Genomic DNA, 24,800 nt, shown 5'->3' on the forward strand with positions numbered 1-24,800 from the left:
GTAGCCACACACCGAATCTGAGCAAATGCTCCTTTATCTGAGCCATTTATTAGAGATTCTCAGATAAATGAATTCCTCCTGCTTCATTTGGAGCTGAGTCGCCTCAGCTCTATCCAGCCATTGATTGGAGATGTGCTCAATAATTCATATAATAGCATCGGAAAAGAACGTGCGATTCATCATCAGTCATGTCATTTTGGTGTAAGGCAATGACCCCTGCAGGCATGCCAGCTAAATCATCCCAAGACATTATGGATGGGGTCATTTGTAACTGTGTCATGCTATGATTACTTTGTTACAATGGATCCTTCTGACCTTAGTGTGATTCAGTGAGTTAAGAGTGTTTGCACTTTATGATCATAAACCTGAAGGTGCTCTCATAAGAGTTGGAGCCGCAGGGCAGTGAGAGGTCAGGTTTTTTTTGTTTTTTTTTTACCAAAAAGGTTTTTCAGAAGAACTCTAGTTAGGTCTGAGTACCTCTATTCCTGAAACACTAAAACACTTTAAAACAAGTTGAAGAACATTAAATGGAAGGACTCTATAATGTTAAACGGCAGAGCCAAGTTAATGTAATTTTTAAGCAAACAACTAAAAAATATGATCAGACAAATCAAGTGTAAACTACCTGCCCAGCATAAGAGTAATGAGAAATGCAGGTAAACATCAAATTAAAACCCAGATATAAAACTATAAGTTACTATATGCCCTTTCCTTAGCACACAGTTTGACCTGTCATTGGAAAAGCCATTAAAGATGACCCTGTTCTAAGTGTCCCCATAAACCATGACAGTGAGCCAGCATTAACAATACCAGGACCTTTGCACCTACTGACAAAAAGTATTTTCTTTTTATTAGAAAGCATGTGAAAAGGAATGGCAGTGACTGATTCTCATGTACTATTTATTTCATTTACATCCTGTTGGTCATCATTAATGTGCTTCAAAATGAGCAGTTAATTTTCTAAAAGTGATTAATTCTTACTCAAAGTCTATATTTCATAAAGTCTTTCATTATATTTGCAAGTGGTATTATTGTTATCATTGTATATTATTTTAATACTTCAAATTGAATAACATATTTGTACATATTAGTATGTATTATATTTGTATTTTTTGTGTGAGGCACAGAACCAGTGCAGAGCTGTTAATACACGGAGGCAGAAAAGTGTATCATGAAGGATGTTTCCTTAAAACTAACAATGTAAGAAAAAGGATCACAATATATTTTTATAAAGCTCAGTTTTTGTGATTATTATGATGATGAGAAAAATCAAAAATCATTCATCAAATCAATCATCAGAGAATATCCAGAAAACATTACAGAGATCATCCTTAGTGTCTAGGAGGATGAACAGGAAATAAAGTCCATAAAGGAAGATAAATTCAGAGAAAGGGTGTCTATAAACTGGAGCAGGCCCTAGTTTGATGAAGTTTGAGGCGTCCTCTTTTCCAGTTTGATCCAGATGCCCTTCTCTGGCCGCAGAATGAGCTCTCCTACCGGCCGCAGCTCTTCTCGTTTCTGACAAGCTTCAACACTGAAGTTACGCAGAATGGACGTCAAAATCACCTTCTCCTCCATCAGTGCAAAACGCTGGCCTGTGGTGGAACACACACAGCAGCAATGCTACACACATGACACACAGATTCAACAGCCCCCACTCAGAAAATTAGGTATGCACAAAAACAGATCCGGTAAACTACAAAATAAAAGTCTCCTGTTCTCACCTATGCAGTTGCGGAGTCCAGCAGAGAAAGGGATGTACGCGTATGGAGGCCTTCCTACTGAATTCTCAGGAAGAAAACGTTCAGGCCTGAACTCCTCAGGTTCAGGGAAGTATCGTGGGTCACGGTGAAGAGCGTACGTGATGATGATTGCATTGGCACCTTTCGGAACCTTGAAACCATCTACAGGTAAAAACACAGCTTGGTGAAGAAAAAAAAAACTTCTTATCTCAGTTATTCTCTGAACTTTTTCCATGTCGGATCATTCTGAATTTCAGTGTGTAAATTTAAGCCTAGAGGAATCACGACAGACAGGAATACCAAAGGAAGGCTGAATTAAAAAGATATATCAGGTATATAACATTTTTTAATCTTATTGTCATACTTTGAAATTGTTTTTGCTGGTTATAATAACACTGTTATCACAAAATTATTTGCTTCAGTCTGAGAGAATTTGTTTTTAGTAATGACACCATACAGTATTCCCAAAACTGGGAATGATAACCAGAACTACAAAAATAAAAGCCCAGTTCTAATAAAGCTGATCTATCTTGTGTTATGATGCTTTGATCCATCTCCTTGCAGCAGCTGAATCATGTATGGAGTTTTTTTGAGAGAGATGGAAAAAAGGTTTTTGTTGTTACTGCTTTTGTTGTTTTAGCTTTCATTATGTTGATGCCATAATCCAGGTGTCTTTGCTTCACTATTTTTAATCAGAAGAATGCCAACTGTACATGGCTTTCCATTGACAAACTTAGTGTAATCATTTAGCGTACAGCACCATTAACTCTTTCACCAGACAAACTGATAGTTATAACTGATAGTTATCACATGTAGCAGTTCACATTTGCCATTTTATCAATTTGAAGAAAGCTAAAGAAAATTGGAGAAGAGACAGCAGCATAAAATAAATGGTGTGTGACAAAGAAAACTATTTTACAAATGAAAATAACAGAGGGATCCTGGCTTCCCTTGGCTTCTTGTAAAAAAAAAAAAAAAAAAAAAAAAAGTAGCCCACTGCCTTAGGGGATTTGCACTCAACAAATGAATGTTTCATTCAAATGTCATCACTCATCTGCAACTCACTGATATGGCAGTCTTCACAAATGGTGCGGGCAAAGAAAGGCACAGAAGGAAAGAGTCGCAGGGCTTCTTTGATCACACACTCCAGGTATTTGAGCTTCTTCAGGTCCTCTGTGTTAATGGGCCGGTCAGATGTACCTTTGCACATTAAACAGGAATGACTGTTAAGCTCTTCAGCACAGAATATAGATAAACAGTGCAGAGTGTAAACTAGCTTGGAGGTCAAAAGGCTCCTGATAAGTTTGAACTAACATTTCCGCCTTTTGCTCTTTCTCCCACCTCTAAATCTTTGATCTATTCTTGACATATGTTTCCTACCCTCTACAGTAGTTAAGACTTTGATAGTACTGTATTATTTAAGGGGCTGACCCCATGTATATGTTGTGTTTATCTAACAAAGTCAAGAGTCTTCACCGCTCTTATCTAGTTAGGCATCCATAGAATCAAAATAACCCACCTACTGTGCATTATTAAACAAGTGGGTGGGTAATTTCACATCATAAATGTATGATAAAATGAATGCTTCTGTGTTTGGTGACAAATTTACATCCTCAAACTGTTGCAATTTAGTATCTGTTATTGCTAGAAGACCATAGAGCCTACATCATGGAAAATGTATGGGGGTAAGTCCACACAGGGGCGGAAATAATTCAATTATTCTCTATGTATTTTGGCAAGGATTTTCACAGCTAATATCCCCGTAAAAGCTCCCCTAGACTTGTAAAGAACAAATGAGTCTGAACAAAGATGAGTCAAAAGGCCTTCGGGCAGGAAAATAAATGATGTCATGAAAGTGAGAACCCGTACTGTTACGGGGGAAGAGGGGATGTTGCTGTTACCGAACACCTCCTGAAGCTCTTGTTGAACTTTGCATTGGACCTCAGGGTGGGAGCCCAGCAGATGTAGGGCCCAGTTCATAGATGCAGCTGTAGTATCATGACCCTGCAATTTAAAGGCAGTTAAATACAGAAAACAGCTCATTTTTCTTTAGTTTTAAAGCTGCATAAATAGATTTTTTTTTTTTTTGCTCACAACATTGTCATATACCACATTGGCATGTTAGCAAACAATTGCACACATCAAGCAGATGATAGTGCTCATTTTGAGTTGCTTTTTATATTCGCTCTCCTTTTCGCTCTCTTTTGGGCTCCACCAGCCACTGAGGGAAATATCTTGCTCTAAAAGACACTAAAACACTCTGCAGACCTTATGTTAACTGCAAAGCAGGATGATAATTCACTGTGGGTTTGTCACTGTGAGCACCTCCTTTCTGGTTATAAATTGTCTTTCAATCCACTGTTTGTATAAAATATTGTTTGGTGCAGCTTTAAATACTTTGTGTTGTGCTGTGAGTTTTATTTGTCACTACTAACCCTAAACATAAAGGTGTCCACTTCCTCCTGAATGTCCTGATGGCTCATCCTGTTGCCATCCTCATCTGTAGTCTTCAAGAGCATGTCCAAAAACGCCCGTCTTTTCCTTGTGCCATGGTCAGAGTCGCTGTCTGATTCAGTATTGGAAATATTCTCTGCTCTTTCATGTATCACCTGAGAAGAAAGGAAGTGAAAGGTAATGGTGAACACTCGTGTGTTTCAGTGTAATAAACACACTGAATATTCACTGATTTTCCAACCACTGGCTCCATTACTCACATTGTATGTGAAGGAGTGTAGAATCTTGAGTGTCCTGTCATGCTCCCGGCCCTCGCCAAAGTAGTTGTAGACAAAGTCAGGCCAAAACCAAGGTGTCCTCTGTCTGCGGCTGACAATGTCACTCATCCTGAGGACAAAAACATGGAAGAAAACACAACAAATATAAAAGAAAACCATCAGATCATTTTTATTATCTGTATACACATGGTAAAAATAGAAAAGAAAAGAAAAAATAACTCACTTGTACACACTTCTGACATATTCTGATTCAGAATTGCTCTGGGCATAAATTTTCTTTCCCATTGCAGTTTCTGAAAAGAAATCATTTTAAAGGGTGTTTTCTTTAACCCAGTGCCCTACCTATGAATCCAGAATCCAGTGGAAAGCGAAAGGTATTTTTTATATTCATATGTAAAAGGTTCATTCAGACTTGCTCATTTAATATCCGTATACTCACCACAAATAATGTCCAGAGCACAGAGGGTGATGTGATTGAAGCAGTTGAACGGACCCTTCCCCGCCTGTTTCTCCAGCTTCTCCACCAGGATCTCCGCCTGCTCATTCATCACTTCCAAGAAGTCAGTCAGGATGGAGAAGTGGAAGGTGGGGGTCAACATCTTCCGTCGCTGACGCCACTTACGCCCAGTGCTGATGAAAGGAGGTAAACATATCAAAGTGATACACAGGACCCATGTATTACCCATATTTATTTTTAAATCATAATAACTGGAAAATAAGATGCAAAGGAATAAAAGGAGAATCAGAAATTAACTTTTAATTTATTCGATTTAAATTATCATCTATAAATTTAGACACCAGGTCAAGATTTTGGCAATACTTCGGTTACTTATAACAAATATTTAAAAATCAAGTGACACATTATCATGAAACTGACTTTTTACACTTGTATACCCAAATAGATTGGACACCAACCTCTGCATGCTCATATACACAGAATCTGCTCATGCTGTAGTCTACACTCCAGTATGCATTTCAGATATAGCTATAAACTTGCTACTAATCTATTCCATTGCCTTTTTTCAAATCCACTGTTCCCTTTTCTGAATGTCACTGGTATGCTTTTAATATCATGCAGAAGAGGATTACAGGCACATACCTGGTAAGAAGACCAGTTCCAAGCCAAGGATGGAGGAAGTTGTATGCATACGCTTTGTCCATGTGAACAGGGTTATTCAGAACAGTCTACAAAGGATGGTTTGCAGCAAAGCAAAATTTTAAACGACAAAATATATAGCACAAAATCAAGACAAATGTAGGTCATTATACCCATTGGACCTGAAGGCTCTGCAAGCATCTATCTTAAAGCTTAACCACTGATTGTGTACTGCAAGCACAGGCTGTAAATACTGTACAGTGGCTGTAGTCTGAGCATCTGAGCACCTGCTGTATATACAGTATACCTGATGCTGGAAACTTGGAGATGTCAGTCAGCATACCTCAACAGTTTCAGCATGGAACAGAATCACAAATGGCACAGGCCCAACCCAGAGTTTAAACAGCGGTAGATCACAGAACTCGCGGGTATAATCCTCAATTTGACGGAAGAAATCTGGAACGAAAAAACAACAGTGTATACGCAGTAATGGAGCTTCATTTCACTGATTATGTCAGTTAGTTTAAAATTCCACACTATATGAGCTCCACTGCATCTTGACAGTCTGCACATACAATGAATCAGTAGCATATTGACTGCCCTCTTACCTCCTGCATTGGTTTTGAACTGCAGTGCATTTCCAATGAAGGGGTATGTTCCCTCCACCTCAGGAATAGGCTTCATCTCAAACCATTTGTGCAGGTAACTGCTGAGCATCTTGTAGGTGATGTAGGTCAGAGTAGCAATGAAGACGCTGACTCCAAGTAAAGGTGTCATGTAGCTACCAAGTATAACTGCCATCTTTTTTTGCAGTTTGTACACACAGTGTGTGTGTGTGCACTAAACTAGCAGTACCAGGCTGTCATCCTGACCACTCATTATAAAGGGGCTGTGACGTATGCTCAGCATTTACTCCTCCTTCCCTCTGCTGTCAATCAACTGAAAACTTACTGGGTGAAGGGGCTCCACTGCATTAACTGTCATTGACTGATCTTGGGTAGTATCTTAATTTTGGTGATGTTATAGAATGCTTTAGAGGGAAATATAAGTCTAAGGGCGCTCATACAGGTACAGATAGTATGTGAGAGAGATAGGAACTAGATCAACGTGAACTAGTTACTAAAATATGCAAAAACACAGTTAGTTGTAAATATTGGCACAGATTACATAATGAAGATGTCAATGATTTACCATATGAAAGCTGACTGTCCCTAACCAAGGCTTTTGTCCTACTTAACCCCTCCTTGTCTGGTATTTTTCAAGTCAACATCTGTTCATATCAAGTCCAACCTCTTTAATGAATAACAGCCTTATCTTATCTCCAAATATATTGTATGATTTGAGCAGGTTTCATAGAACAGGGATGTTATTTATAGTTTATTCTGAATTCCTCTTTGCAAAGGCATTTTAGCCTTAATTTGAATGATGTGCTTTTTAATCATATGAGAATATATAGGCTACATGGTTATTTTCCAGTTATGTTTTACTTTTTAGAATTATAATTTCATACATTGATATATACTTAATCACTGAGTAATCACTTACTGTCTATAAATTCATTGTTAGTGGTTTCATTTCATAAAATGTAAATGTAAATAAAACTGATTTTAGTAGTGGATGAGTGTTGGGTAAGCACACTTTCTTTAATTCAGCCCTTAATTTTTGAAGCCATGGGTAGGTGCAGGAAAAGTGACCTGTTGAATCATTATCTCTTTGACCAACACAAACATCAGAACCTTCACCGTTATGAGGACACTGAGGTCAATATTTCCTGGTTTAAAAAAAAAAAAAAAATATATATATATATATATATATATATATATATATAGAGAGAGAGAGAGAGAGAGAGGGGGGGGGGGGCAGATGACCTCTGTATTTCAAAAATCTTGACTACAACCCTTTTGAACATTATACAGTAACCTTCACAAATGTTCTGTTAAAGACAGTTGTATCTTGTATCTTGCAGATTCAGTCAGCTCTGAGCCAGCAGCCAAAGGTGCATTTAATGCCTGAGCTTTTCATGACAAGTCTCAGCTTAAAAAGAAATCACTGCTGTTGGATATATAACTGAAAACCTGGCTTGAAACATTGAGGTTACCTGCTAAATGTGAACAGACTGCTCCAAGGCTGCTGTTGCATCTTGCACCTTCTCCCTTAAATATGGCCTCATTTCAAGTCACATAGCTGTGCAATGTGTATCTTGTATCTTGTGAATTGTTCATTAGCTTGTTACCAAATGAAACAGTAACAATGTCCTATGTTGTAATGTGAACATGGTCATATTACTGATCATAAATTTGTGTAGTATTTGACGTAAAGAAAATGTTGTAGTTTCTTATTACAACCACTAGATGTCAGAGTGACACAGTATTTGGTCTGTCCCAAACAGAAGATACACATCAAATTTCACTGTGGAAGCCAACCTCTAAGCAAACACTTTATTAAGAAACTGCATCATTAAAAATCCACTTGCAATAGATTTGAGGTAATTTTTACTTTACATTACTCTTTTGAAAACAATACTGGAAAATACCTCCCACCTCCAACACACAGAAAAACACACGCACACAACACTATTTACCAGCATCAGTGACCTGCCTTCAGGGATCAAGTGGACCAGTATAGGAGCTTTGTGGCTGCTGGACCCCTTTACAAGTGGGATAAAGATGAAGCCATGATTCAGACTTTTGCTCAGCGTCCAGGTATACTGGGCACAATTTCAAAACAAAAACTGAGTTCTGAGTTGTGTGAGTGGGATGGTTTGACAATGGGATCTGTCACATTCATTAATTCCCTGGTGGGTAAGAAAATTTCTATGTACAGACAGCAAAACAATCAGCGATTGGTAGCAATTGGTAATAATGTTGCAAACTTTGTTAATTCTCATTACAACTCAAATTTTGCATTATTATAGATGAAAAACAGTCACTCCTTCAATCGATTAGTCATGCCAAGTGCTATGAGGAGTTTCTGGTGGAAGGCTGGCACCCTCTCCTTGTGGCCATGCCAGTCCAGGATACATCTCGAGCGCAACATGCCCCTGCGGAGGAAGAGTGAGCGAGATAACTTGTAGTCGTGCACATCCTGCAGGAAGACCAGGACCACAGAGTCCCTGCTGGCTTCAATGACCTCATAAAGTGCTTGGTGGGCTTTAAATCTGGATGAGGATAGACAGGGAGTAGAGGGGCAGTGAGACAACTTTGAAGGATAGGGTATAACAAGTAGAAAACATACTACACATGACAAAAATTTTAAAGAATATATTAAATAAAGCAGTGTATGTTTAGTTTACCGTCTACACCAGGGGTCGTTGAGAAGTCTTTCAGTGACGACAAACAAGATTTTCCTGGACTTTCTCATATTATCCACAATGGATTCAAGGAGTGACATCCCAGGGACTCCATCTCGGTCCTCAAAACAAAACCTGCACCTTTTATTCTCTAAGGGGACCATCATTCTTTCCACCCAGCTGCTGTCTTCCTCTGCATGTATGATGTAAGCATCATATTCAAATTCCCTGCCCTCTTCAACGCTGGCGTCACTAAATCCCAATGTGCGATTGATCAGTATGTTCCAATAAAACTGAATCCTCCAGCCATGGAACCGCACCAGAAGTGCAGTTACGATCAGCATCATGACAGCTGTGCTGCTCAGTACATAAAGAGCCTGAAAAGGAGTCATATCTTTGCAAGACAGGGTGTCAAAATCCATGATTGAGTGATTAAAGTAAGCACGTGGAGTGTTGCACATATACTGGTCCCTGAGATCTGGCACAGCAGTTGTGTTTGTGCTATTCAGCCATGTGACAAACCACAGGATGCTCTCACATGTGCAGTCAAATGGATTTTTGTCCATGACAAGTAGGCTGAGGTTGCTCAACGGAGATTTGAACACTTCAGGCCTCACAGTTGTGATCAGGTTCTTCTGTAAACGTAAAACCTGCAATGATGTCAGATCATTGAAAACTGAATCCTTTAGACTGTTCAGGAGATTATTTGCAAGACTGAGTTCACTGAGGTTACTCAAACCTCTAAGAGCCTCCTCTGGGATCTCATCCAGCCCGTTACTATCCATCTGTAAGGTGATCAAGTTCACTAACCCTTTGAGAAACAACACTGGCCCACCTAGGTTGGCATCCTTCCACAACCGGGCTAAGTTATTGTGTTGGAGCTTCAGTACCTCCAGGTTCACAAGCCCCTCAAATGTATTCTCTCTGATGTTAGCAATGTTGTTGTTACTGAGATCCAGGACGGTGAGGTTGGACAGGGGCTTGAATGGAGAGGGGTCCAGTTGTGTCGCTGAGGTATAAATACTTTTGCCCAACATCAGGACCCTAAGATTGGGCACATTAACAAATGAAGTGGCCCTGAGTGTGACTTTCTGGTAGTTATTGCTCATGTGAATCTCTTGAACCTGATTGAGGCCTTCAAACTCTTTACCAGTGAGAGTTTGATTTATAAAATTATAATCTAGAAGAAGAGTTGTGAGGTTTCTTAAAACGGAGAAACTTCCAGGATTAATCTGTGTTATAGCTGTTCCTCTCAGATTTAGCTGTCTGAGAGGTGACCCTGCAAGTGAGACAAAGGTCTTGTCAGTGACGATTCTGAGCGATGCATGACTTTTCCAGCTCATATCAAGTTCCTTAAGATTTGTCAAGCCTGTAAAGGTGTGTGCTGTGATTTCACGCACCGCAGTTTGCGCTAACGTTAAACTCTCCAGGGCACTTAATGGTTGGAAAGAGAAATCATCGATAATCAGGGCGGGACTTTTCGCCACAGCTTTTGTCAGTTGGAGTGTTTTCAAACTTTTGAGCCCCTGAAATGTGTCCTTGGTCAGGTGCTTGATTTTGTTGCCAGCCAAAATTAGAGTCTGAAGTCTGGGCAGACACTGAAATGAGCCTTCCTCAATTTTACCCATGCCATTATGGGACAAATCCAGAAAGGTTAGATTTGCTTTCTGCAGCCCTGAAAAGGTTGTGTTGAAGAGTGTGACCAGGCTCATCTTCCGAAGAGACAGGGCCTCAATGGATGTCTCCGACAGCTCTGAGCATAGTTTGGAAATGACCTCACTGCCCATATTGCTCCCATCCATGATTAACACATGTAAGCCTGAAATGGGCTTGAGGCAACCAGGCTCCAACTGCAACGAAACAGAACAAGGATCTTGCATTCAGACAAAAAAAGGGAAACAAAACAGACAACTGAAACAAAGGTGCAACAGCAGCAATACTTCATAGTACTGATTCTAGTTTTAACTGCTCAATTTCATTTCTCATTTCCAGGTAAGTTTCTTACTGTTTTAAGAGGCACTGATGAAAGATTGAGGACTCGTAGTAAGGGCGAATGGCTAAGGAAAGAAAAGTCATCATTCTTCAGAGTGCTGAAGTCGTTGAATGCTAGATTGAGGTTCACCAGGCTGGGCAGCTGAGGCTGGGAGCTGAGCTTGGCTGACAGCAGTTTGTTTGTGGAAACATCAAGAAATTTCAAGTTCTGTGAATAATGACAGAGAATTAAACACAAAATAAAGTGTTATTTAATGTAATGCATGACAGGCACATCAAACAAAGATATATCAGTATTATGGAAACCTGTACCTGTAGCGCAGAGAAGGGCTCTCCTTGAAGCTTTAGCCTATTGCTAGCCATTTTCAACCATGTCAGATTGGTGCAGTGGCTCAGATCCTCTTTCTTCAGTAAATGCACTTCATTGTGTTCTATGTTCAGTGTCTGCAGCAGGGGCAGTGTCTGGCACAAATGCTCATCCATCTTGGTGATACTGTTGTAACCGACATCGAGGTGGAGGAGTCCTGGGTATGGGTTAAGTGACACAGGGGATATCACCACCAGTCTGTTGTGAGACATATCCAGGCTGGTGATGTTCCTGGGAAGGTTTTGAGGGGTTGAATTGAGACTGAGGTGGCTGCAGTCAGCTCTGCCATCTTGCACGGTGCAGGATGTCTTCTTCTGAGAGGCCATGCAATTGTACGGTCCCGTCATAAAATAACATACGACGAGGACCCATGTTAGGAGGAGGGAACGAGGGGTGCACCTCGCTTCAAAAGCCTTTACAAAAAGACAGAGTAAAATCTGCATCAACCTTGAACCTACATAAATTAAAACTAGAACAACTATTACATTTTATCAAGCTCACATGGACAACAATATATACACATTGAGCCGACACAAGACACCACTAGGAAATATTCTGGCTCTTAATATTCCTTCTGGAAAAATGTCCAATATTCTCTGAAGTTTACTGCTGGACCGATAATGTATACTTGGTTAATCAGAGTTCTCTCACTAAGAACAACAGCCTGCCACTGCTGGATACAAGGTTGGTGACAGTGGTGAGAGTGAAGCAAAACAGTAAAGACCAAGACACTCTCTGTAGGTTTGTCACTACCAGCAACATCTGTCACTTCACACATAGTCATTTACATTATTGTTAATATTAAATATTGATTAGTGCAGTTTTAATACACAGCACTGTCCAAGTATGGCATCAATGTGCTGCTAAAGTGACCAAAAAAGTGCTGATTCTCCTTCATTTCTGATATAACAACACAGAAAAGCTAATTATTATTATTGTTATTATCATACAGTGTACTAAATACGATTACTATACCATTGCATAATAATTCTAGTAGGCTACTAAGTGTCACCTTGACATTTCACACACTGGCTAATATTTGGATTATAATACCTGCAGAACTCTTACCAAGTGTTGCCTTTGCATGTTATCTGTTGCATATGGATTCCACAGACTTCAAACAAACCAATCCATGTCCTTCAGCACAAACTCTGTTCTTCAGGAAACACAAGAGTCTCAGTGGGAGCTCATGAAAGAGGCACTCCAGCAACAAAATAAGAAAATAAGGAAACGGGGCAGTCTCGGCTCCGGTTTCACTTCCTCATCAGTGGCTGGTTCCGAATGAACTGTTTCATGCAAAAGAGGATAACTAGTCTTAGAGAGTTTGAATTAACCGGCCTGAAGCCATTATGATGAAGATTCCCGGGGCCTGTTCTAATAAACTCTTATCAAAATGGCTCCAGACTTTGGTAAAGGTTTGGCAACACGTGATGTAAACAGGCGAGGTCAGTTTGGGACGGATGCGTATCTGAGAGGAGAGCGCTGCATCTGCGCCGTAACGCATGTGCGTCGAATGAGGAGTAAAGTTAATATCAGCCATCACAGTTTCCAAACGCCGCCTGGATGCAAAATCTCAAAATGCTGTTCAAATAACCACACGGCAGAGGAGGACATAGTCCTATTCAATCGTAAACCGTTGCTTGAAACATAAGTATGAGGTCACATTTGTACTGATTTCGATAAAACAAACTTGCGTGTGAAGGCTGTGCGGGGGCACTGCCGTAATTCTACGAGTAGATGTGCAAGATGTAAAGAACATAAATAATGTTATGTAATAGATATAGAGCCCCTGATAGGTTTGAAAGCACATATTACCTTCTCTGTCTCCTGCATCCCCATTCATTCTGTGTATGTCTGGATTGTCTTGTAGGCTCTTTATTGTATTTTTTCTATTTTTATATATTGTAATTGTTTGTTTTTTTTTCTTTTTAGGATGTATGTCCCCTGGAAACATAGCATGGCAGCACTCTGCACATAACCTCTTTTATGTGTCTTTTCTGCTCTGCTGTGGTTGACTTAGCTGCAGCCCATGATGTGTCACCCATTCTGTAGAACAGGTTTGCGCAGTTTTTCTTTACAGTGACCTGACACACCTGAAATAAGTGCTCCACTCCACTCAGTCAAACGTAGAAATTATATTTTGACCCATTATTATGGACTGAATTGCAATGACACATATTTAAACAGTGGGCTTTGTATCAGTTTCATCAGACACATTCAGTATCAAGCTGCTTCACAAATAACCTATTCAGAATCTGAAAGCAAATTTGGATACAATTATGGCATCACTTTATTTGTGGAGTCCAAAGTCCAACTCCCAGGTGACACAGACTTACAGGTAGCTGATTATCAGCACTGAGCGTATTCAAATAAAGTGTGACCAATAAATCCATGTTTCTGTTCTAAGAAAAGCAGCTGCCCTGAACTTCAGTATGGTTCAGCATTTGTTTTCCTAGCAGACGGAGGAGAGTGATTCACTCACCTGTGGCTCATGGTTCCCTAAAACAGACTCTGCAACTATCAAGATGAAGAAGTAGGGGAGTTCCCAAAAAGGCCTCCACTAAGGAGAACACACACAGTGGTGTAGACACAGTGAGGTCAGTTTACTTTAGCACACCTTGAAATAAACTATCACACAAGCATAAGTGTGAGTTCTTTTTTTGTTATGCATAATTTCACCAGTTGCCTGCAGGCCACATTGCATGTAGAAGCTAGAACAGAAGCAATGTACCTAGACTGCTGTGAACAATCTTTGCAGAAGCATTTGTAGACTGGAAAAGTTTGTTTTTTTTAATTCGCACAGTTACACACACACAGAGAAACCTGGGATCTGCCCACTACCAACACTGTATAACATTAGCCTCTCGAGCCTCCACTCAATGGCACTTAAAAAGTTTCGGGGCATGAGTGGGTGTTACCAATTCACTCGCTCATTTAAGTCAACTTCAGGCAAGGAAACTTTCTTGTCATATGATGATGTTTAATTCAACATAGTTTTATTACATTACATAACTTATTCAGATTGACCTCATTCACAACACTAGATAAATGAAGCCTAAGTGAAAAAAAATGGTCAGTTGTAAACACTAGAGGGCAGTAAAATACTGCTACTGAGCCACTCAACTTCTGAGGCATTACAGGCCACAGTGTATGATGACTAACCATTTTTTTTTAATGCATTTAGTATGGGATTTGGCTTGATATGAGTCTTTGTTGGATGCTTACCTCTGCTGGCTTCACCCCAGTCTGAGCCCTCAAGATCACACTGACCAGTGGCTGTGAGTTGAAAAGTAGGCTTCAGTATTTTTGTGTCAAATAAGACAAGAAAATAAAATGTATTACTGAAGTTTCTGAATGTAAATGAGGTCTGCTCTTTATTGCTTTTGTTTGAATACCGGACAGGTAGAGGTGGGCACGAAATGAGGGGACAGACTCCTTTGTGTTTATGTCCCCCCTCCCTGAGAGATATGTAGTGCTATTGAAATGAGATCCAATTCCTCAGTCATTTTAACTATAGAATATGGAAATACATGTAATATGAATGTGACCTAATTCATCCCAGGGGTCTGAGACATTGACCATGTAGTTGTGACGTCACCTGTGTTGGTGTATGTCACCCCTCCTTGGGTGACTCACACTCGTTGCATATGCTGTAGTCTACCTGGAAAAACTATTAAACACATGAGCCAGGATAAACAATTGTAAATCCTGTTAATCAGTCTATTAGCTTTCATTTGGAGCTGCTTTTGTGCAAATTGATTCAGGCCATCTATGGATGTTATTTGCATTTCATCAATTATTTTATTTTCTATTTTGCTCTTTATAAAATGATGAGCATGCATTTTAAATGAAATGCATTTCCTCTTAGATGTGCATTGCAAGTAAATGGAGTGACGCTGATTTATTGAATTTCTAGGCCTATATGTGAGTATCAGTGCAGTTCCAGGCTACAAGGAAGTGCATTACTGAGACAGTCCAAACACCAATAAATCTGAAGATAACCACATGGCTAAATCCATTTTGAAAGGTCAGCAGTAATGTGAAGGCAGAAATGACCTGGCACTAAATGAGTCATCAACAAAACCTGCATCAGGTGAGAGATATGTAATTTCATGCACTGATGATTATTCTGCGAAGTGAGTCATTTCAGTTCAAACAAACTGCACATTAAACAGTTTTTTATTATGTTTAATATCCTGTTGACAGTTCAATCACCAAGCGTATATCTGACAAGAATATACCCAGTGCCATTTTAAATCTTTAATCATTTTTAATTAGCTTGACATCAGCTGTCACACAACAGAGCACCTCTCTTATCATTCCCAAGTACGCGACCCACAATTTGTCGCCGGAATGAATGATTCATCTCACTGAAACACAACTTTAACTTTGATTAGAAGTCTGATTGTATTCCTAGGCTTTTTTTTTCAAATTCACTGTTCAGGCTGTATCAGTTCCCATCATCCATAACTGCATTTTGTGATCAGTGCTAATTCACAAATGTTAACTTGCTAACAATGTTTTCCAGCTCCCTGGTGCAGTCTCTCTGCTACTAGATTGATTATGTGGAGATTTATAAGGGGAGGACACTCACCCTGCTGTGACCTTTCATTACAGCATGTTTTCTCTCTCTAGTAACTGGATTAATACTGTGGCTGAGGACAATTGTGTTAGTGATTCTACAATATGCAAAGCAGAAAATGTTGCATTGCCCATGAGAAAATAAACACTAAAATAAACACCTTCCCCATCCCCCACAGTCGTACAGACACACATACATGTACACCTTTCCATCCCGTCTGTTTTCCACTTTATCCTTCCCTCAGATTAATAGAGCAGGTCCTTCCTGGGATAGACCTCAGGCCACCTGATTGGTTTAGTCCAGTGCTAAGCCCAGGCAGCTTACAGGGCTCTGTGCCAATGGCTGGACTGCTGAAGACCTGTAAGAACGTGGGGAGAGATAGCATGGTCAAGTTAGTAATATAAAAAAAAAAAAAAAAAAAAAACAGAGATAAGATTTTCTGTACAGCTGGGAAATAAACAGAGAGCAAAAGCTACATGGAGCAGAAAGGGCCGTGATGAGAAACAGAGCAAATGATGCAGCGGGGAATCGTTGCTGCTCCGTTCTGTTGTAACACTGGCTAAATCATGAGGTGCACTGTCAACAGCTCAAGAGGGGAAGGAGGCAAACAGAGACATGAGAGCTGACAGGAATCAGGTGCAGATCACATTTTTTTTCAATGGAGAAATAACTTGGCACTGGAGAGAGGGGTTAAGAATAAGGAGACACACTCCTATTGAACTGCTGAGTGAGTGACAAGCATTGATATACACTTAGTGTAGCCTAAGAATGGCTTGTGCGTATCATGCGTGCGTGTGATTGAATGCATTCATGCAAAAGGGAGAACTGGGTGGTGGGGGGCTCCATCAGTAGGAGTGTGTATGCCATATTCTTCATCTTACCGGCTCAGGTTAAATCTCCTCTCCCTCATTTGCAGACTGAACCTCTGGAGAGTTGGAATGCTTCGAAACAAAGGGTGAGTTTGCCCTCATGGCTCTTCACTGCTGTACGTCGTGGATGTTAACCTATGTTATGTAATCATATAAATTATCTCACACTGTAAATTCATTGTCAGTGTGTTCGCTACACACTTATATGCTCACATTTTGTACTTGTGAGCTTTTCTGTTTAATCGCCCAGTAAAGATTAGTAAGAGTGGCTAAGGGGAGTGAGTGAAGTCTCACAGCAGTGCACTGTCATTGTCTGATGTAATGGGCATCTTTTCATTTTAAGTGAGAGAGACAAAAACTGGAGCATGGATTCCTAAAAAGCAGAAGAACAGGGTCTTTGTTTGCTTGACATTGAAATGATATTTCAAGGGGAGGGGAAATAAATCCCCTGTTTCATTTTCATGTTAGGCTGGTGAGGATGAGGCAGGAAAAACAGGATAGATGTGAGATGAAGAGATTTTAGAGGGGCAGAGCAGGGAGAGATGTGGAAGAGGGAAAGGGTAATGTACATACAAGGAGAGGTGCAGGCAGCAGCAGTAATGTTGTAGCATGTTCTCTCTGCCCTCCGCAGAAAAAAAAAAAAAGACACTGCAGTATATCGCCCCCTCCCCAGTTTGCTGACCAATGATGTTTGGAGGTCAGTCTCCCAGCTCTGCTACTGGTGTCAGCCATTGACACACAGCTCGTCCATGAACACGGTGGTTATTACACCTGACAGGAAGGGAGGGGCAGCTGATCAAAATTGATGTATGTGCATTTTGATTTCAAGTCACATGCTGGAGAGAGAATACAGAACAGAACATGGATCTTTTATCCTTAGTGTTCCTTATCAGAGTTTGTCCTTCAGTAATTACTTCAACACCTGCACTACATGCATGACTCCACCATGTGTCACGCTGCACAGAAGATGACAGTTGTACCAGGCACAGAAGAGCGTGCAGTCAGTGTCAGATGGCAGGGATGTAGCATCCTAGAGAATTCCGTTTTTCAGTTTATTCTATTTATTGATTAATTTATTTTATTTTTTGAGCATTAGCGTTAGCTGATGGTATGTGCTTCTCATCACTGGCTTGTGCTCACTAAGTGCTGACTCGGGTCTCTTCTCACTTTAAGTGGTCCCCAGGGGTGACAGAACATCAATACTGAACTGGAATCAGCAACATGGATCTACAACTATGCTGTTAACTCTCTGCAGTGCAGCTCAGCAAAATGCACAGAGAGTGGGTGTGTGGACATGTGGCACATCGGAGGAAATGCCTTTTAGGCTTGCAACATAATTTTGCAGCATAATTTTTGTTATTACTGATTATTTGATTAAAGCTGTAATCATTTTATTATTATGCAACAGAGGTCCCATTTTCACTTACCTTTTAGTTGGTTTGATGTCTTGGTCTCTGTCAACTCCTGAGAAAAATGTCTGTCTCTTTAAAGTTCTGTGTTCATTAACTACTCATCTTTGTCTGCTGTTAAGTTCTGGGAAGGCAACACACAAGACTGTCCTGTAAAAAACAAGCCCATAGGTCATTTGTGCAGCAGGTTATTATGACCCATAGTTATGTTTTGCTGTAGGCGACACCTAGCGGCTGTGGTAATTATGACATGAGCAAATAGAGAAGTGTGGTCTTGATGTATACAGAGCAACAAAGTCCATGTCAGGAGGAGGTTGGGGTGGATGGACGGGTCAACAAACTGCAGAAATATGCCACAGGAGAGTGGTGTTCGATTTCCATGTGAACATAGCAGTTTGCTTCTATCCATGACTGTTCAACAAAGTTAACCATGTTATTATTATTGTAACCATGACAACAAAGATTGTCTAATGTTGAGGAAATACTTATTTTAACCCAAATAACGATTTTTTCCTAAAGCTAACCAAGTAGTTTTTGTGCCTTACCCTAACCAAGCCATAACCATTATTATAGTAACCATGGCGACGAAGGTAGGTATGCCGTTCTCAGGACAGTCCACGTGTTTATGACTGTAACCATGACAACCAAGTTCCAGAGAGAAGCAAAACAGTGAAGCTGTGGGCTGTAAAGCCAAAACAATGAGCTGAAAGATACTAAAAAGGTCTGTAGAGCTCAAAGGATCTGCAGTCAAGTCATAATTCCCTGTTGATTAATCTGTTTCACATGAGATATGCAGTATTTGACATAAAAATATGGATTACAGCAGCTTTAATGAATTATTCAACCAAAACTATAATAATTATTTGATTATACCATGAGAATCAAGGGGAAACGTCATGGCCTTTAAGTTTGCTTGTATGTCATTTTTAATCAAATTAATTCTCATGAACAAACTGAAAATGTTATCTTGTTCACTAAATTTCCGATTTTTAGAGCTATGTGAGGAGATCTAGTGTAACAGTGCCCTGACCTGCGACCCCAAGTTTTGATTCTCTGTGAAGGGCTAAGACTGCTGGGATTTGACCATGTGCTAAAAGCTGTGAGACAAGTGGCCTTTTCAGAGGGAGATTACACCTTTCTAACAGCAGAGTGCAAGGAAGGCAGGCAGCGCTTTGTGCCAGCACCTTAAGCTTTGGCTACAACAATCTGGCAGTGCCAACAATCCAGCCTGTCAGTGATAGTTAACAGATGGGACTTCTGGATTTAAAAAGCCATGTGGACAGAGGTAGTGTTGAAGGTGTAATTGCCTTTTTCAGCGTACTAAAAGGAAACATGAACAGAATTTAATTCCACCAGAGTTGATAAAGTCAAGTTAAAGAAATTACATTAGCCCTTCCTCATCATCCTCTTTCAGGAGCGTCAGTAATGTCCGGGAAAGGTCAGACAGCTGGCTGCGGGCCCTACCATTTTCTCATGATTTGTATGCGCTGGGAGAGTAACACCCTAGTCCAATGAAGGACATGTGTCTTCAATCAAACAAACAAAGAAACAAACCAAAAAACACAAGAAAAGCAGAAGTGAGCAATGCAAAAATATCCACTGAACAATCCACTATTTTGATAGGATTTAATTAATTGGAGTGTATGACTCGGTTTCAGCTGATTAATACATAAATTAACACTCATGACATTTTTGCTTTGTTCGCTCCTCTGTAATAAGTTCATCCCCTTTGGCTAAATACACAAATATTTCTCTGGGTCATGTGGTCAGAACTGATTTAGAGATTTAGGTCTCTTTTGATGGTGCAGCGCTGTTACCAAAGAAGGAAGAGGGAGATCCAGGGGTCACATTCCTCATCCTAAAAAATTCCGAGCCTGCCCCAAAGACAGCACAACAATTTTCTGCTGTCCATTACCATTATTCCAAATTCCTGTTAAACATTTGTGCAAAAATAGTACTTATTGAAGGGTAAAATGAAATGAAATTTTGATAGCTTGATGGCTGTAACAGATACAGTTTATTGGTATTAGTTTTTTTATCTGGTGCACATTTAGAGGAATAAAAAAGTAAACAGCACAGTTTTCTGTTTTTCTGCACCACATCTCCTTTCAAACTTAAAATTATTCCTTGTCTGTGTTTCCTGTTTGGACACAAAGATCTTCCTGGCATTCCACAGCCTGTTCATTCTTTCATTTAGATTTTAAACCCATTAGAAATTGTGCACTGCTGTCTAAAAAATTGTGTACCAGTATTGTTGTATGTTCGGTCTGTACTAATCTCTTCCTGTTGGCTCTTAATGAAGGTCCCTGCTCTCCACTCTGGCAATGCAGGTTTGATAGGATTAATTGAGCCATTACTTAATTACAGGCCTGAGAAGAAGCTGAAAATCTTCGAAGAGGATTTACAGCTTTACCAATAAATCAAGGACTGAATTCTGAAGCAGGTTTTTTTCATAAATACTTTCCACTAACAGGCTCATTAGCAAGTAGATGAAGGAAAGAGCTGGTAATGCTGTTGGTTCTGTCAACTCTGCAGGAGCAGCCCCAGCTGCTTTCTCCACTGCTGATATGGAACATCACAATAATTACTCTGTGGTAGGATGTGAACATGGTTTAGTGCAGAAATGGGCCAAAAAAAAGACATCAAAATATGTGCAAATGGATTTAGTCAAGCTAGATACAGTTTATAAAATCTACTGTGGAGTCACAAAGTTCAACAATGATTTGATATTTGACAGATGTAGCATGTCTGCACTATATATGTAAACTACTTAATAGCAAAAAATCTGTATTTGGCAAATGAAAGTGTGACTTAGTATCTATATTATATGGTGACACCTGTAAGGCCAAAAATTGTTTTAGCTTTTGCTTTTTAGATGGCTGCCCATCCTGAGTCTGGTTCTGCTTGAGGCTTCTGCCTCTTAAAAGGACGTTTTTCCTTGCAACTGTCGCCAAGTGCTTGCTCATGGTGGGAATTGTTGGGTCTTTGTAAGTAATATTATAAAGAGTACGGTCTAGACGTGCTCTATTTGAAAAGGACTTTAAGTTTACTTCTGTTGTGATTTGGCGCCATACAAATAAATATTGATTTGACTTGAGTGTAAAATGTGAAAGTCTTGCTCTGATGGACTCTGATGGACTGGGATAGGAATATAGCATTGGATTGAAAGTAAGGCATAGGACATGGTTGGGCTAGTTTGCTGTCTAGTTAGATGGATGGCTACATAGATCAGTAGAGGTTCTGGGGGCGATGGTCCCTATGTGGCCCTCTACTGGCTGGCTGCAGAACAACAAGAGACTACAAACAACAACAAACTCAGCTAAAATAGCTTGAAGTGCTAACACCTTAGCACCTCAGGTGTGACGTCAAGAACACAGTCTGTCAAGATCCTTCAGGACTCTGTTCCCTCCAAGATAAACATACTATCCAGCAGGATACAATTATTACGGTGTTACTCATGTTGCATGTTTGCTTGTGTTTTGGTTTGTTAGGTGGTGTCACTGGTTGGGTGCGCTGCAGGTGTGCTATGTGTGTAAGGGTTTCCAATCCCAGTCCTTTACATACAATGAAAACTGGGCACTAAAGCTAAAGCCAAATATTGTTCAAGTGTTATTCGTGTATTTTTAGGCTGTTTCAGGTGTAACCTCTGGATAGCTCATGTTTAATGATGCCTAATGAATTGATTTTTGTTCTAAACACATAATTTTTTTAAAATTTATATGCAAAGTTAAAAGTCAGAATTGTTTTACTTTACTTTACTGTCATCTCACCACAGTTAATTGGAATTTGCCTGATTGCAGCTTCACACATTCACACACAGGCAGATAAAATACAAACAAATTAAAAATAACTACTTCTAATGAAAACATAGCAAAAAGTAGAGCAGTAAAACAGTTCAAATTGGTAACACAATGTGAATGCAATTACTCGCATCACATTATTCAATCTACTGCATTAGCCCTGTATTAAAACCCTAAACTTCTAATGTTGCCATTCTGATTCCTAATCATTTTTAAGGCAGCGTTAGTTATAAAGTTGCACTATAGTTTGTTGCTCATGGGTACTTAGTTTTTACAATAATACATCCTAATTCTCTGAATATACCCTCAAACACTTCTCTCCTTAGTTGAGCATGTGTGTACTTCCTCAGTAATTTAACACTTGTGCAAACTTGAGAGGTTCTGAGACTACACACTATGAGCCAGCGGGCATATCCACAAGATGACTGGCATCACATTCTCTTGCAGATGCCCTTACACTCAGTCATGTAGCTTTTCATCTGTGCATACTTTTTGCCCCTGTCTACACTATGTCTGTGTGTCTGTGTTACATTTAGTGTGATCTTTTAAGAGGGCATGTCTGTCAGACATCGCATCAGTATCCAGCTATGCAGCATTTCATCATCCACAACACCACTTATCTGTCCACTTAGCAGCCACACTGCAGTAGCCTGGCTTACCCACAGTGAAGTGTGTTAAGGTGGATGTGAAATGCAGAGTAATATTAGAAATGTGTTCCAGAGAGACTGTCTATCAGTAATTGTGTTTGGAAGACACATGTGGGACACATGAAGAGGTGTGTTGCATAACGGACGAAAGATACTCTGCCCTCCCTTCATGGCCTGATAAGGAAAATGAGAGAGTTGGATGAGGGGTTTGAGCTCCAAGAGTCAGACCCCCATATAATATAATATAATATAATATAATATAATATAATATAATATAATATGGTATAAACTGGTTTTCATTTTAAACAGAATTTTAGTAGTGGCATTAGAATAGTAGTATAAAAGCATCTGTGTGTCCTGCTGTTGTCATTATAGTGTTTGACTGTGTTCATTACACAGCTTCAGCCTCTTTTGCTCTGTTGGTGTGAGCTGCCTCTGACTGGACAGCTGCTGACTCCTCATTTGAAGGGAGGGAAACAGCAAGGTCTGCCTTACGCTGTGCCATGCAGATGTGCTGAACTTGTAATATTGTCACTAATTTGAGAGTAACTGCCACTGTCAGCTGGACAAGAATGTGAAAAAAAAGAGTCTGCTCGATATTAAGACGTTAAACACCGGACTTCCTGAAATACTGTGTGAAAACAGTCCTACAGTATGTTGCATACAGGCATTAGCTATGCTAGTAACTGTTTCTTGCATATGACCCAAGGAGACCAAGTTGTTTCCAGTAGTTGTATTTAAAGCTGAAAAACACAGACTCACATGGACACACAGCCTTATAGAGTTATTATGGTGAGGAATTGCTTGTCTGCCAGTCCAGCAGACATGGAGCAACATTAGCACTCCTTGACTCTTGTTTTAGATTTTAAAAAAGTCAAAGACAAATGAAAGTCAAATATAATGAAAGTCAAATATACTGTACTGAGAAAAAGATGTACCTTGTTAAGTGTTTGATTTACTTTACCAACCAGCTGCTAACTTTCTCTGATTGCCAATGGTTCTGGGCAAGTAGTGTGTAGCAAGCAAGCTAAAAAAAAAACTGCCCGCTGCCACTGGGAACCACAACAATGAGCTAAAACAGGCAAAAAAGTTCCACAAAGCTCCTCAGCAGGGTGATAATTCTCTGTGGCTGTCACCACAAGAGACCGTTTACACTCGACACAGAGTCATCTGATCCATTGTTATCACAGAAAATATTCATCAGTGGAGCTTTAAAGACTTGGCAAGCACTTCAGGCAGACCGCAGATAGGGCCTGTCAGGAGCATCAACACCAACTTTGTGGATTATTTTAGCGCTAGTCAGCAAATTAATTTGTGTTATATGTTTCATTATTGAATAAAGATAAACCTCTGCTTTTTCTGCCTCCAGTCTCACCCTGCCAAATATCTTCAGCACAATTGATTACCAGTAGATGAAAAATATTCTAGACCAAATATGCAATGACTATCTTTCAGAGCTCTTCCAATATGCCATAGAGCAGTAGTACACTATCTATCTTTTAAAAGCATGGTGGTATGAGTTTGTCGTTTGGTAGTGCGAATTTCCAGTCTGGGCTATTGCTATTTCAAACTACATCAGAATTTCAATTAATTCAAATGAGAAAAATATAGAAATAACTGCACCTGACTCATGCTGAGCGTTTTATCACATAGAACTTTTTTTTTTTTTTTTTTTTTACTGGAATTGAATTTCTGTACAAAGCAGCAAGGATTTAAATATTTTTCTGACAGTCCTAATACACACTGTCACGCAGTTAAGATTCCCATAAGGTAATCATGTCTAGACAGGCAAATGATGACTTCAACTTGCGTAAGCTAAAATTCATGTCTCGCTTCCCTGTGCCTCTGTGTCCTTCACGGTGCACTTTGTTATTCCGTTATTTTTCATCCTCTCTCGTCAAACATTTTTTTCTATGTCCTGTTGTGTCAGCCTCTGCCCAGCATCTGTCATAACACTGCAGTGCCAGCAGTGACATTGGCATTTTCGCTGGGCAATGTTCACTCTTTTTGATTGATATAGCGCAGTATGAAGCCAGAGGCCAGGGTGAGTGCTGGGTCAGATGTAGTGTGATTTGTATTTTGGTGGTTGAATGATGTTTGACTGACAGAATTTATGGTTTTCATCATCATCGTGTCTTCATCTGCACTCTCTCAGCATAATGTCGGGATAGACGCTATTAAAACGGTAGCAGCTAGTGATGATTAATTAATTAAGATGGACATCTGACTAAGGGCTACTGATGAAGTGAAAATGAGACTGTTAAGGAAATCAAAC

General features: G+C 39.8%; 2 protein-coding genes and 1 long non-coding RNA gene across 5 annotated transcripts; all 3 read right to left on the reverse strand.

Moving 5' to 3' along the window:
- Positions 1-825: 825 nt before the first annotated feature.
- cyp4v2a (cytochrome P450, family 4, subfamily V, member 2a) lies at positions 826-6,442 on the reverse strand. Its single transcript, XM_071505101.1, has 11 exons — positions 6,179-6,442; positions 5,914-6,026; positions 5,574-5,659; positions 4,914-5,104; positions 4,698-4,767; positions 4,457-4,583; positions 4,178-4,351; positions 3,644-3,746; positions 2,808-2,942; positions 1,725-1,904; positions 826-1,595 (listed from the first exon to the last, which is right to left on the reverse strand). The coding sequence occupies exons 1-11, from the start codon at positions 6,369-6,371 to the stop codon at positions 1,417-1,419; spliced, it is 1,551 nt and encodes a 516-aa protein (XP_071361202.1). The 5' UTR covers positions 6,372-6,442; the 3' UTR covers positions 826-1,416.
- Positions 6,443-7,994: 1,552 nt separating this feature from the next.
- Positions 7,995-12,926, reverse strand: tlr3 (toll-like receptor 3). 2 transcript variants are annotated; one of them, XM_071505099.1, is made up of 5 exons: positions 12,287-12,926; positions 11,164-11,631; positions 10,865-11,059; positions 8,863-10,709; positions 7,995-8,727 (listed from the first exon to the last, which is right to left on the reverse strand). In XM_071505099.1, the coding sequence occupies exons 1-5, from the start codon at positions 12,302-12,304 to the stop codon at positions 8,496-8,498; spliced, it is 2,760 nt and encodes a 919-aa protein (XP_071361200.1). In that variant the 5' UTR covers positions 12,305-12,926; the 3' UTR covers positions 7,995-8,495. The 2 variants fall into 2 exon arrangements, with proteins under 2 accessions (XP_071361200.1, XP_071361199.1); XM_071505098.1 differs by lacking the exon at positions 12,287-12,926 and having other exon boundaries at positions 11,164-11,661.
- A 2,475-nt stretch (positions 12,927-15,401) lies between these two features.
- On the reverse strand, positions 15,402-20,098 carry LOC139636793 (uncharacterized). Of its 2 annotated transcripts, XR_011694464.1 has the most exons (4): positions 18,097-20,098; positions 17,243-17,440; positions 16,682-16,804; positions 15,402-16,158 (listed from the first exon to the last, which is right to left on the reverse strand). It is a non-coding gene; the product is annotated as an uncharacterized lncRNA (long non-coding RNA). The 2 variants fall into 2 exon arrangements; XR_011694463.1 differs by having other exon boundaries at positions 16,682-17,440.
- Positions 20,099-24,800: the final 4,702 nt, after the last annotated feature.

Source organism: Trachinotus anak, unplaced genomic scaffold (assembly GCF_046630095.1).
Source record: "Trachinotus anak isolate AG129_WGS33_773 ecotype Australia unplaced genomic scaffold, CSIRO_AGI_Tana_v1 ptg000019l, whole genome shotgun sequence".
Taxonomy (NCBI): domain Eukaryota; kingdom Metazoa; phylum Chordata; class Actinopteri; order Carangiformes; family Carangidae; genus Trachinotus; species Trachinotus anak.